At 34.1% G+C, this 15642-nt stretch overlaps 1 protein-coding gene across 1 annotated transcript; it reads left to right on the top strand.

Moving 5' to 3' along the window:
* Positions 1 to 2269: 2269 nt before the first annotated feature.
* LOC138335280 (uncharacterized protein C2orf42 homolog) lies at positions 2270 to 15099 on the top strand. The gene is made up of 9 exons (XM_069284298.1): positions 2270 to 2407; positions 3420 to 4110; positions 4349 to 4490; positions 4704 to 4865; positions 5386 to 5523; positions 6131 to 6235; positions 8752 to 8960; positions 9801 to 9960; positions 11873 to 15099. The coding sequence occupies exons 2-9, from the start codon at positions 3421 to 3423 to the stop codon at positions 12067 to 12069; spliced, it is 1803 nt and encodes a 600-aa protein (XP_069140399.1). The 5' UTR covers positions 2270 to 2407; position 3420; the 3' UTR covers positions 12070 to 15099.
* Positions 15100 to 15642: the final 543 nt, after the last annotated feature.

The raw sequence follows: 15642 nt of genomic DNA, 5'->3' as shown, positions 1-15642 counted from the left end.
AGCTTTCCTCATGATCATTTCAAATGACTTTTTAACAAAGAGGCCTAAATCCTGCAGAAGTTTTAAATCGTTAGACGACAAGAGTCTTATCAAATTTTCACAATATGTTTGATGGTGGTTAATTACATCTTTATGTTTATTAAAGAAAAATTTTCTCACTGTAGAGTTAACGGTACATTTAAAAATGAAGTGGGCTTCGTCTTCAATTACATTACAAAATTTGCATAACCGCAGAGGACGGATTAATCAAAATAGACAGCTCCTGAATCATATTGTTTACAAAAGCTGCTAGATTGATCTATCATCATAATTAAGATTGACCATTTTCATTCATCGAGTAAAATATCTTGTTTGATGCCGAAGATAAGTGAGCATTTCTGAATATTTTCAAAATTATCAAAACGAACAAATTCATGGACATCAATATTGTTTACAAGAAATTCCAGCAATTTGTCGGGACCATCGAAGAGACGGTAACATTGTATGAGAAAATGCATTCTAGATGTTGGTAGTAGATTTGCAACAAAACCGACAAATTACAGTCTCTTAAATATCGTGTCGACAGGAGAGTTTTATAACTCTCCAAGTTTCCATGCGTATTTTGGGTATTTCTTTCCAAGAATCCACGAACTTGTTTCCTGAAGCCAAGAACACTGTAATAATTCTACACTACTCGTAAGCAGAATGGTCTCCATGAGGAGCGAGATGGTATAAAACATTGAAATACATAATCGAATGAATTGTCCGTTATTCCAATAAACTCTTGACTTCCATCCACTTTATCCGGCTAACTTTCTGGAGTAAATTTAAAGGTTTTTTTTTATAAAGCATTACATGTAATATCATGAGAAATAAATATATATATTGATGTCCTAAGGTGAGGTAATAACGCCAAATATATGCGAGGTTTCCTGCATAATATCAATATATGCGAGGTTTCCTGCATAATATCAGAGATTTAAATATAATTACTATTTAAAGGCCTACTACCTTTCCGAAACAAAAAAATTAGAGATTCTTAAAAAAATTAATAACATAAGGAAACATATACAGATGGCCTAAGATGAGGTTACAACACCAAACATATGCAAGATTTCCGGCGTAAACTAATTTACAGTGAAGATTCTTTTCGCTGTTTTACCGTCTGGTTCAGCGATAGTCAACTAACACTCGGTAGTTAGGACGACGGCGGGAAATATAATACGACCCGCGTTATGAAAATTAACATTTAATTTACATTATTTTTAATGTGCAGAGGGTGATGACAGGCCTAGTATTAACAGTAAGCTAACAATTTTTGCGAATCTACACAATTATCAATGTCGTTTTGCATTCCAATTTTGAAAATTAAAAAACGTTTCGGAAAGGCAGTGGGCCTTTAAATCTCTGATAATATATGATAACTACGCATACTACGTGGGAAGAGGGTGAATGATACCACAGTGATCTGAGAATTAATTACAGATTATATAATTATGGCCCCACCAGAGTGCCCTAAAACCACATTTAGGTGTTTTATGAGTCTAGATCAAAAATCGGTAAAAATCATACTCTACATAGTACTATATACGTGTAGTACTAGATCCATGTAAACTGTATGATTTTTACCGATTTTTAATCTAAACCCCTAAAATGTCTTAGGGCACTCGAGTGCACACCTGGGTGGGTCCATAATCTATAACTAGGCCGTTTTCGTTTATTCGGAACAACCGGTTCGACCGTTTGTAAAAGTCATTATTTCAAGTATAAATCCTGACGGACCTGCAGTTTATGACACAGGCCTGTGAGGGCTTTGTCAAGGCTCGTCTGGAAACAATATAAAATCACATGGTCCGTTTTTAATTCATAAACGAACAACTAGGTTCAACCAGTCAAACCGCATAATCGAAAACGGCCCTGATGTCTCAGATCCCTGTGTTTTCGCCTGCTATGAACCAGAAACATATATAGGCCTAAATAAATGTATATATGTATATATAATAATATCTATTATGTTTCTGTACAATGAATATTTTCCGAAATAAAATCCATCATCGGAAGCTTTGATTCGAAGTAGGTCTAATTAAATCATTTGTTGGTTTGGTTTTGTAATTATGATATAAATTAGAAACCTTTATTCAAGGCAGATAAAATATCATAAAGTTATCATAATTTCCCGGGAATAAGTTAACCCGGAAGTAAAAAGTTGACCTCCTTCTTACCTATTAGCCAATCAAAAGCGTCCACAGATCATGTGTCCTGTCTCAACCAATGCGGTGCTTCGTCTTGACCGCCTTTAGAGGAGACTGGTGTCATGGCGGAACGTTAACGAGCAGCAGACAGCAATATCAGACCGATATTGAATAATTGTCGTATACTTTCTACCTTTCTTAAAGTGAAATACGATAGCAACAGAATCAAAGAAGAGGTACGAAATAGTGCATTGTCTATGTATTTACAAGACTGAGGTATTCCCAATAATTTATTTAGGGCCGATATGTGTCTGGTCAACCGCACAACCAGCATTCATAACAACACGAACGTTTTGTTATGGGCGTCACCGTTTGTCGTATATCGGGGAAATCCGAACCATTTTGATTATTTTTAATTATCTGCAAGTTGTGTCGAACACGTTGAACTGTTAGATATGTTTAACAGCTTGTAAACTGTCATGGCGTCCGCCTGACTGGTAGAATGACAATAAACGAATGGCGATGTTTTAATTATGAAATTCGGACTATCCTACTGCAGTATACTGTAGTAGTAATACTAAGCATAATCTTGAAATTTATCACTAGCCGTCCCCATCAATGGCATGCCATGTAGCATGATTTTGATAAAAATTGAATATTTATATTCATTCAATGAAGTCAAATAAACTGATAAGTCATTGGTTTCATTATCTTTCAGCAGAGTGGTACAATTGCAATTTCAGGGGGTACTTTTCTACACCATCTGTATGCTATCTAATGTAATTTAGCCCAAATCAGGCGGTGCCACAGCCAGATTCAACCGGCAAAAAATATAGCTTGATATTGAAACCCCTGATAAGAACATATTTTAAGACTCCAATTGCAAAGGTTTTGATCTATGAATTTTTTCGGATACAGGAAGTTTATCATATTCATTCTTTCTTATCTCATATTTCCACACTTATTATGCAGCAAATAATTGTCTAAAAATAGTTGCTAGACTCAGTGAAGAGCAATGGTTTTGAATTTCTATTTAAAAATCAATGATTTTTTATATTTCAAAATAAAAGTTTATGAGGTCATATGTTTAAGGAACTAGGATTTCCATTTTAAAAGAGATTATGATTAAAAAGATTTCAGTTTAGAGAAATTTCACAATTTCAAATTATTGTCTTTTACTAATGCACTTGAAATAAATTGTATTCATCAAGTTATAGCCATGCTATATTTGTTTGATTCTTATTGCAGAATGACCACACCAGACAAATTGAAAACTTTGTTTGAAGATCTTGGCAAGCCAACATTACGAGGAGTTCGGAAATGTCCCAAATGTGGGACTTACAATGGCACTAGAGGTATTAGCTGTAAAAACAAGACTTGTGATGTTGTATTCAAAGAAAAGGAGAAGAAGCGAGGACACAGTGCAGATGCAGTGAAGATTATCACAGGGTCAACAGTTCAAGTGTTCTCAGTTAGATTGAGGGATCGCGGTCCAGACTACAGAGGTTTTGTACAATTACCATTGGTCCAAGACCTCGATGGAAATCCCGCCCAAGTTGTTGATCCTTCAATTTTGTCTCAAAATGCTAGATGTTTTGTTGAGAGCTGCTCCCACAGTAGTCCTTTGGGTTCACAAGATGAGGCCTGTCCTCATATTAAGGCAGCCATTGAATGTAATCAGGAAGCACACCCGCTGACTCTGAAAAATTCTGTTTTGAACTCATTACAAGTGTCAAATGATACGAAACAAGCAATCTGGCTTCTAGCCACAGAGACAACTGGGCCACTTGTACAGAGAGTGACAAAGAACATCATGGTTGTAAAGTGTAAAGCTAGTACGAAACAGCCACTTGGATTCCTGCATTTTTCTTTATTTGAGACTTCAAGGAATCGTGCCCAGCCAGAACACAAATTCCAATGTAGCTGCAAAGCTTTTAGAGTAAGTAATTAAAGTGGAGAACTGTCATTGATTGAAATAAAGACTTTAAGTGTGTTCTACAGTATACATTAGTAAAATCCTAAACATTATCTTGCAAGGCATATATTGTTTTGTATATATCTTATCAAAAAAGTAAAAGTTATAGACTAGATGAATCGGACATATTATATCAGTATCACTAATAGTTCAATGATATACACATTGTAGTACTGTAAACTGCAATTTGTATTTAACTTAGAATGCTAAAGCTGGAGGTAAAGATGACATGCTGAGACGATGTGTCCATTTGTATGCTTGTATATGTGCGTTTGCTAGTGATGAGAAACTTGCTGAAGAATTTGAGTACTACATCAATATGGATTCTACAGGAGTTGATGCTCGTAAGTGTCCAAGAACATTAACAATGCTTCAAAAATGTTTTGAAAGGTGATATTCAGTGATAAAGTGTCAAAATATATATAGTAAGCATGATCATTGATTATAATTATCATTTGTATATTATTGTATTGATGAAAATACTGAATGCAAATTATAAAATTAAGAAATTATTAACTAGTTTTTAATGACACAATACATATGTTACTTACAAACAGTTACAGAGACTGCACCATCCCCTGAGCGTCAGATTGTGACGATATATCAGGCCCAGGACACTGGACTGGACACAGGTGATCCGACAACTCTAGAGGTAGTGGTAGCAGAGGAGGATCTGTTAGCTCCGGTGATGAAGAAACAGAAGAAGGATGATACTTTAGGTAATAAAACACTGAGGTGAAACATAGAGATATATGCATGTATAAATTACCCCTGGTACTAATAGTACAAATCTCTGCTTCAGAAAATTGGATTAATATTAAGGAGTTTCTCCATTCATAAATGTTTGTGGTCACAAATGAGTGTGTATTTTGCTGTACAAAGGGGTATCACATATGATTGTGCTTTACTTTAGATGCATGTAGTGACAGCAAATTGCTGTCTAACAACTCTTTTTCTTCAGTCTTTCTAGTAAGAAATATAATAAGAAATAATTGTTGAAAGAATTTTATTGGTGTGTAGATGAATTTAAACTGCTAGATCTTGGATTTGTTCGCAACATTTTTCCGAAAGTAAATCAAAGTGTAAGCTTTGATTTAGAAAGAATTGAACTTTGAATAAGTTGATCATTTGTTTCTTTGGATGTATTGATTTTGCTATTCCTCTCACTGAACACAGATTTGGTTTTAATAAGGGAGCAATAATAATTAAAATTAATCTGAAATGCTGATATTTTTTCAGTCCAAGCAAGTAATGCTTTGTTAACACTACAAGAAGGAAACACCCCTGCACCTCCTAGTCCAAAGAAAACTAGTCCTACCAAAGCTGTTCAGCTACAGAACAAACCAGCCACACCCAATACTAAAAAGCCAGGATCAGGTACATATGACCGTCAGACATATGTCAGTTTGTAACAGATGTTTCTATGTATGAACAGCTTCATGTTTACTATATACACCTACATATATGCTTTAATATTTGTTCCATCCATTTAGAATTTTGTAATTAGTCTCCCCACTGAGTTCCATATGTTGGACCTTGTTCAGGCTCTATCTCCATTACTGGTATTGGAACTTTGTACAATTTTGGTGTGTTGGTTGACTGAGGTGAGACGATGTGTCGCATACCATTACCTTATAATTAGTATACTTTGACCTTTGACCGCAGTTAAAGACAAAAACTTGTCAATGCTTCATCTCCTATAGTATAAGGCATTGGAACTCATAGTTGGTATGTGGGTTCACCACACTGTGAACTTTATTTTGATCTTTGACCTCAATTTTAAAAAAGACATTGCTATTATTTGGGCTCTATGAGACACTGAATATCATACTTTGTATATTGTACATCTAGACGATGTAAACACAAATGCAAACTTACGACTCACAAAGTGGGGGACATAAATTTATCAAATTAACTTGATTCCTTTTAATTCGGAAAAGGAACCAGAACACTTTTGAATATGTAAATCTTTTCCTGTTTTCAGCCACACTAACTGCAATCGATGAGTCGGAAGTGATGGTATCATTTTACCAGTGGTTGGGAAGTGTTACAGAGCGAGTCAACCAAACCATGCATTATCAGTTTGATGGTATGTGTAGGTCTATTTTTAGCTCACCTGGCCCGAAGGGCCGGTGAGCTTATGTCATGGCGCGGCGTCCGTCGTCGTCCGTCCGTCCGTCGTCCGTCCGTCAACATTTCCTTTAAATCGCTACTAGTCATAGAGTTCTGCATGGATTGTAACTAAATTTGGCCACAAACATACTTGGGGGAAGGGGAGCAGAACTTGTATAAATTTTGGCTCTGACCCCCCAGGGGCAGGAGGGGCGGGGCCCAATAGGGAATATAAAGGTAAATCCTATAAAACGCTACTTGTCCTAGAGTTCTGCATGGATTGTAAGCAAATTTGGCCACAAACATCCTTGAGGGAAGGGGAACAGAACTTGTATAAATTTTGGCTCTGACCCCCCGGGGGCAGGAGGGGCGGGGCCAATAGGGAAATAAGAGGTAAATATTCAAATTCCTTCAGAAAAGAAGCAATGAACCTGTATTCAGAACATGTTTTGACATTACAAACCAGGTGAAGGACCAAGATGAGCTTATGCCATACCGTGGCGTCCGGCGTGCATCTGTGAACGATTGACTTTTTCTCCATAACCACTGGTAGGAATTCAACAAAATTAGACTGGTAGCATCCTTATGGGTTACTGACTGAAAATTGTACAAATGATGGGGCTGACCCCCCAGGGGCCTGAGGGGCGGGGCCAAAAGGGGTCAATTTGGCTATTTCCTTATAAACGACTTCTTCTCTTAAACTAAGTATAGGATAGCACTCATAATGCAATGGTAGCATTCTTATAGGGTGGGGATTCAAAATTGTATAAATGATGGGGCTGACCCCCAGGGGCCTGATGGACAGGGTCGAAAGGGGTCAATTTGGCAATTTCTATATGAACAATTTCTCCTCTGCAACTGAGCATGGGAGAGCACTCATAATGCAATGGTAGCATCCGTATATGGTGGGGATTCAAAATTGTACAAATGATGGGGCTGACCCCCGGGGGGGCCTGAGGGGCGGGGTCAAAAGGGGTCAATTTGGCTATTTCTATATGAATGATTTCTTCTCTGCTACTGAGCATGGCAGAGCACTCATAATGCTATGGTAGCATCCTTATAGTGTGGGAATTCAAAATTGTTCAAATGTTGGGGCTGACCCCCCAGGGGCCTGAGGGGAGGGGTCAATTTGACTATTTCCATATAAACGACTTCTTTAAAACTAAGCATGGGATAGCATTTATAATGCAATGGTAGCATACTTATAGGATGGGGATTCAAAATTGATGGGGCCTGAGGGGGGTGGTGGATCAAAAGGGGTCAAATTGGCTATTTTCGTATAGATAACTTCTTCTCAGAAAGTGAGCACGGGAAAGCACTCAAATTGCAATGGTGGCATCCTTGTTCTTTGATGTCTTAATATATTATTCTTTAAAAAATTGCAAACCTTGATGGAGTCTATTATTTACCTAACCATCAATAAACAATTAAGCTTAATTCTAACTTTGTTTTGAAATATACACTGACTATTTCAAGGATTAATTCTTAATAGAAACATATTTATAGATAAATGTAACATGATCATTATCTAATCATGATGTAGACAAATTGTACATCTTTAATGTGTTTGTATAGATAGTGTGGTTAATATATGCGTTATGTTAAGGTGGTAGTCTCACATTCCCCAAAATTTTCCTGTCGTTCAATATTTTTCATATTTGATTTATGAAGTAAATATGTTGTTATGCATCTTCTGTCAAAGTTTCGAAGAAATTGAACCATCTATTTTTTCTAAATAAATATTCAAATTTGCCATTTTTGAGTAGAATCTGCACATGAAAAAACAGCATTAGTCTGTACTAAATCCGCCCCGTTAATGAAAATAATTAACAAAATGTTCTACAATATATATATTGTTTAATTGACGTGATATATATCAATCCTTTTTTTTTTAAATGCTTTACTTCTCGTCATAATTAATTTCTAGTGATCATTTTTGGAGGAAATTAGGTAAAAAAGACGCAAGTAAATTACCTAAAACATTCTCACCAAAATGAAAATAAATCAAAATTGTGAAGTTCAATTTTTATAGAAAAATAACAGACTAAAAAGTGACAAAGTTGCTTTTAATCAGTCAATTTTCAAGAAAACTTTTTATACATTCACTGCAGAATTTTCTGTTACAATATAGCCTAGATGTCAATAGTTTTAGTTTTAAAATAATTAACAATGTTTAATCAATATATATTTACCATAAAATAGCAATTTAAGATTGATAGGATTATTTGTGTTGTTATTTTTAAAACTAATAAAATAATTTATTCATAAATTCAAACTTCAGAAAAGGGGGTATTAATCAAATCGCGGTCATTCAAATGCTTGAAGAGCTTGGGGCACTGTCATAACTCAAGCGTCTGTATGAAAAAATCATGATCTGTCTCCCTTACCATGAGACTACATTCTTAATGTTAAGTTACAATGAATTCTTAGCTGAGTATATTTTAATTAAGTTTTGAAGTTTGCCTGAAGGTAATCTAATGCCTTTGTTTATAGGAAATCCAGATCCATTAGTTTTCCACGCCCCACAAGTTTTCTTTGACTGTCTACAGCAAAGAATTTCAGTAGGCAACCGAAAGAAACGCCTTCCAAACTTCACAACGGGATTTGTACGAAAGGATGCACTACCTCTGGGAACCTTCACAAAATACACCTGGCATATCACCAACATTGTACATGTCAAGCAGATCTTTGATACACAAGCGGTAATTGTTTCAGCATTCTACCAAATACAAGGACCAAAGTTTTAACATAAAATGGACAATATTCTGTCTTTGCATATCACAGAGTTACCTTCCTTCGGGTAGGTATACATTGTGATGTCTTTATTTTGTGAGCAAAATTCACATCTTTTTATCTGAAAAATATGATGATATGCTTGTAAACGTTACAATCCATTATCAATACCTACCTGCAATACAGAATAGATCTTAATGAATGCATAAAGTTACAATAGTTAACCTCTCAATGTTTAAAAACTGTAAACTTTGAAAGACTTGGTCATTGAAAGTTGTATTTGTTATTTTATCCATAGACAGAAAAGTGAAAAAATGTCCTTGTTATAAAATTCAGACTGGAGCAGCCAATTTATTATTGCATTTAGATGACATTTTCATTACTTATTTACATGTCAATGGTTTATGGTGACATCATTATTGATGCAGTATCTTGCACAGGGCATATTACCAATGATACATGCATTAAAAAAATACATGTGCTAATTTACTGGATAATTTAAGTTTAATGTTATGAAATCATGTACGTACAGACATGGATGCTATTTGTAGTCTTTCTTACAATAGTCTCTCATAAACTTCATGACAAATTAGTTGAAATTGACAGTGATCAGGGTTCCATATTTTTCAAAAATTACGTAGGCAAAGTATTCTAAGTGTCAAAAGTTCAGCTTCTTATCTACAAGCTCTTTCAAAGTTTCACAGCTTCTTATCTACAAGCTCTTTCAAAGTTTCACAGCTTCTCATATACAAGCTCTTTCAAAGTTTCAAAGAGTACAATAATTGCATTTTCGCATTTGTGGTTTTCAGATGCCCCTGGACATCACAAGAAACTTTGTGGAGAATAGAGATGGAACCTACGATCTGTATGAAGTTCCCAAGGTAGAAGTGGAGAACATTGATGAAGCTTTCAAAGGGAAGAGTCCAATGCCAATCAGGCCATTCGAGCTCAAAACTTACCTTAAAGTTGGTTAGTATAAAATTAATGAGTATTGCATGGACATTTTAAAGGACTTCAATGAATTATTAAAAAAAAAATATTGGAGGATATTTTTCATGCTGTGAAACAGCATTCTTAGGTACGCTCGGCGAGCCTGTGCACATCAGAACAATGAAACCACTCCGCGATGAAAATTAAAAGTTGTTTTGTTCATTTCACTTAATACTTGATGGTATGAAAAATAAAACCCCAATATTCAAAACCACAGTCATTGAATTTGTACATACATATACACCATGGATGGAGTGTTTTAATTGTTCCGTTGGGACTCTATGATATTGGTATTACTCCGAGGTAGTAGTCTCCCGAAAATCACGAACAACGCCTTCACTGCCTTCCTCCGCGGCAGACTTTCGGTGGATTATGGATTGTGTATATTTATTTAAATTTTACGTAATTCATGCTACTGATCGATTACTGTAATCAAATGTTTGGAAGGTTACTACAAAAGAAAGTTCTTATAACGCTTATAAAGTTTTCTGTGTTGGTTGCATTGACGATCTATATCCGATGATACACTGTATTATTGCGCAAAAAAGTTAATAGTTTTAACCTATGTGTCTGTCACTGGGAGTTGTGTCTTTTGTTTATCGACAACTACGTTATATTGAAAGGGGAAAGGTACAAAATTTATCAACATAAACTTACAAAATATAATGATGATATAGATCTATATATGTACGAGCATTTTAAAGTGAGAAATAAACTTATATTGCAGTGTAATGTACAGTAGCCTTATGAAGACTTGCTAAAGTCCGATGTATCGTATGAAGTTTTTTTGATGTTAGCGTTCTTATGAATTCAAAAGAAATTTGAGTGTTTTAAGTAACCAAATAATGTACCTTTTACTTGGCAAAAGTATATGGCCATGTTTCATCATGAGTCAAAAGTCGGCAAAGCACAACTCACAAAAGTATAATGTTCTGCAAGATAATATCTCGCCAACCAGTTACTGTTAGGCTTACGAAGACTTGCTAATGTCTGGTACATTACATGAAGTTTTCTTGATGTTAACGGCTAACAATCTTGTGAATTTAAAAGAAATCCGAGTGATATACGTAATGAAATAATGTACCTTTTATTCGGCAAAAGTATCTGGCCATGATTTATTAGTCAAAAGTCGTCAAAGCAACCCATTTAAGTTTTCTAAAAAGGAAACCAAAACATATCCGGAAATGGTAATATTTCTAATGTTATACTTTTCGGAAAATATTCTTCAATGTTAAGTGGATATTAAGATACGGATATGTTTACTTATTATTTTTTGTCTTTGAAGAGACATTGATGAAATTGATAATTTAGTAATTAAAAAAGAATTATAAAAAATGATACTCAGATTCTGAACGGTTTCATTGGTGTCGAAATTGTTATTTCAGAAATAATTCAGATATAAAATTTATTACAGTTATTTCAGGAAAATGAGTTATTCAACTTATTAATCTTGAAAAATTTTAAATATCATAAAATACTGTAAATATATTTTGTTAAACTCCGAAATTCAACAATGCACAGTTAAAGTATACTAAATTCAATATTTAAATGAAAAACCAATTTCTTTATTATTTGGTTTGGATCCTTCAATCACAGCATCTATGAGTGGCCTTGGCACTTTGATAATTTGGTTATTTTATTTTACCACAGAAAAAAATCTATGGATATCCAGAATAGCTAGTGAATTGTTTAGCTAAATTCTGTATCCAGTTTTAACTTATGATTATAACTGTCAAAAATAGTTTAGATACATAGAAATGTTTTATATGTTATTATGACTTCAGTGACATGCATTTTATGTCATTGTTCCAAACATACAACAGTTTAACTGACAGTATTTCTCTTGATATATAATAGGCTATACTTCACTCTTATGAATCTATCCTTACAGGAAATTCAACTTCTGACCAAAAGGAGCCAACACCGTTCATTATAGAATGGATACCGGATATTCTTCCTAAAACCAGAATAGGGGAACTAAGAATAAAATTTGAGTATGGACATCAAAGAAATGGACAGATTGAACACAGATTAGTAGCTACTCCATCAGAAATCCCGGTTCAGACTATACATGTACAGGAGTTATGATGTTGATTGTGTGAATGCTGTTCCTTAGTGTCGCACGGCCATAGGGATTAGTGTTGTAAGATTTGTGTGTAAGTGTGTGTAAGCTATTTAGTAAACTGTTCTGTGTAATGTCATCAGATGTGGAGACATTATAAATATGACTGATACCAAACAAAGTCTTGTCAGTAGAATACAACATGAAAAATTTGCTTTCAATCTCTTTTGTCTATTGCTAAACCCAAACTTTATTCAGAGTTTCTTTCTGAAATATTAAAGGATCATCCTCAATACTCCAGGGGTTCCAATCACTTACAATATCTACACCCCTGGACTTTCTCATAGTAAAACTGAAGGCAGCTCAAGGCAACAAATCTGAACCAATCACAGGCCTGCAAAAAGTTTCTTTGAAGACTACAGAGAGAACAACGCCCTACTTCAAAGCTGCACAGTCAACCATTTTGTACCATTATACTTCTCTTTTGATGTACATCAAAGGACCAAATTACCTGTTCTGTTCTATTGCCTCAAGTTTTACTATGAGATAATCCAATGAAATGGTATGTGATCAGAACCCCTGGAGTATCGAGGATGTTCAAGGATAAACCTAGAAGTTTACTTTCATGCTGAAAGGTCTTTATCTACATAAATATGAATATCTGGCAATCTTTTTTTGTTCAAAATGTTACATTAAAAATGGTTTGCCCAAGTAATTGAATGGCCAATGTTAAAGAAATTCATATACCTTGTAAGCTTGTAGATTTCATCATATATCTATAGCAAACATGTCACTCATCTAGTTTACTCGGATTTTAGCACGCAAAAATGTCTAGAGCTGTCATATGGAAAAAAATCTAAATATCTGAATCATTTACATGTAGTGTATTTCTATAAAAGTAATGGTTGTGAAAAAAGTTTCATGGAAGATGCATAATTTTATCATTCTAGTAATGTAAAATGCATTGTTGTATCTGGTACTATGTACATTGTAATATAAATATAAGTGTTTATCAAAATTTTATATTTCAAATCATTTACCGCGTATTTTAGAATTTCTGTTTCTAAACTCGTTTCATTATTACATACACATTGTAATATAAATATAGTGTTTAACCAAAATATATGTTTGTGACATAATATTTATTTTAAAATTTTCTGTTTCAAAACTCATTGCATGTGGGTTGACTGGTATAATTTTCAAAATGATGAACTAGTTTGGTTAGTCTTGATTTTTCAATCACCTTAGGACTGCAGTGAAAATTCAGATTTTTGTTTGCTTGACAAACTTATTGCAATTTCGTTAAAATATCAATAAATTTATAAAACAAGAATTCTTTTCTACGAAATAATATGAAGCCTAACTTAGTATCTGTGAAGTTATGCATTTGGAAGAACTATTTCAACTGTTTATTAAAGTAATTATTTCAAATATAAATTCTGACAGACCTGCAGTTTCTGATACCGGCCTGTGAGGGCTTTGTCAAGGCTTGTTTAAAACAAAATAAAATCACCACATCTGTCTTTTATCCATTAAGGAACAGCATAAAAAACGGCCTTGGGTCTGTAAGGAAGTGTAGACCAGTGATTTTCAGTATTAAATGTTTATTCATATTTGAGTGAAAGTTAAACAATAGATACAATGATGTACCTAGTCCATAGCTGTTTGTACATGTAAGTGCCCTGTTACATGTGATTTGTGATGTTACATGTCGAGCCCTATTCAGTGTTTTCAATGGTCATTGCTATGTACAGGTATCTACCATCATTTTGAAGTTTGTCATAATACATTTTTCAATAGATGAAGTCTTCAGTATATGAAGTTAATTACGATAATGGTACTCTAAAATAACAAGGTTATTTGCCTGTTGCAAGTTTACTTTCTCATCTAGCTGACATGGTGCATTACTTAATCTTCGCTCACTTTTGACCTTTGACCTGTATAGAAGATAAGAATATATAGAAAGCTTGTCATGGGTGTATCCAACTAGACCAAAATAAAAATATTCATAGCTGCTTCTATTTCCAGTATTGTAATTTCTTTTTCACTGGAAGATGCATATAGTAAAAACAATTCATTATCATTTGCTAGCAGATAACTTTCACTTTAAATTTTAAAATTGAGCTTACTGGTACAAGTATTTGGAAGAATTGATTTTATTTATTTTTTTCTGGTTAATTACTAGATTGTAAAAGAATGTTGTATGTTGCTTGATCTCTGTATGTATAACTTATTACAGCATTATTTATAATTATTAATACACAAATAAAATGTAGCAAAATCTGTGACAGCTGTGCACACAGGTAGTTCGGAATTAAATAAATCAAATGACTTTTAATTTGATATCCTGAAAATTTGTTTTCAAAGCATTTGCAGAACCTGGCATATAACTTTGCATGCTTATTTTTTAGGATATATTTAACATTTAAATGTTTAAGTCTATTTTGAGACGCTGATAATGAAGTGAGTACCTAAGCAACTTTTACCCTTGTTCAGCACATTTCTAACGAGTTTTTGCCTGAAATTGTATAATGCATATGTTGATTTTTAAGTTCTCTGTTAATTTACAATACGGAAATGTCTTGAAATTAAGAAAAAAGTAGTATTTATTTGATTCATACACAAAGTTTTGTTTAGTTTTTGTCCGTTTGAAAAGTGAGGAATCTCTGTTGTAAGGGTCTCAATTTGCCATCTTTTACTTCTGGAAGATACTGATACTTCAACCTCTGCCATCTATGAGCTTGAAGATCTGGAAAAAAAACTTCTTCTCTAAGAAGAACAAAAATTGAGTTGACTACTGGACATGAAAACTGAGTAAAATATCATAAACATGGAATTGTATTTGTTTGTTGTTTCGTTTATCTTTAAGCAATACAGTGCATGTATACTAGAGAGTTTTATTTGTAAATAAGTGAGTAGTAATTTATTGTTCCAAAGAATCATCATTGTCAATGCTCTCTAATTAAGAGAAAAATTTGATTATAGCACAAAGACATTGTGCTGTATGTTAAAGTTTGGATTTTCCTTAAGCTGTTATTAAAACTTGTTAATTGTGATTTGTCTATTGTTATTCTTACAAAAGTATGTATCAATTATCAATATGGAAATCTATGTTCATCAATTGCAACAAAATTTTATACAATTTGAAGCCATGAGATATTTTTGAAGTGACAATATCTGATGTAAAATGAATAATGCACTTGAAAGTTTTGAATTGTACCTCAATACAATTTACAAGTGGGGAACCTGCGAAAAAAACCTCTGGAATTCTTGGATGACACCACACTGGAATATGATATAACAGAATTTACCGAAAGATCATTGGAAAAAAACTTATTATTTAGCCTGGCAAGATTTATCTTCGCTGATTATCAGTGACTAGGTAGCTCAATCAGTAGACCATCTGGCTAGTATTCGGAGGTCCCAGGTTCAAGCCTGGCTATGTCTACTGCTACAGAATTGAAATAGGTGGTATATAAGGGTCTAGCTTTTGAAGGCAACGTCTTAGTAAAATGGTCGAGGAGTGTAGCCGGATTGGACTAGGTAGGGAGGCCTCTGTCTGGTGCTACATTTATACTCTACTGTTACATCTGAAAGTA

Source organism: Argopecten irradians, chromosome 11 (genome assembly GCF_041381155.1).
Source record: "Argopecten irradians isolate NY chromosome 11, Ai_NY, whole genome shotgun sequence".
NCBI classification, from domain to species: domain Eukaryota; kingdom Metazoa; phylum Mollusca; class Bivalvia; order Pectinida; family Pectinidae; genus Argopecten; species Argopecten irradians.
Note: the sequence above shows the minus strand (reverse complement) of the source record. Positions and strands in the feature narration are given on the sequence as shown.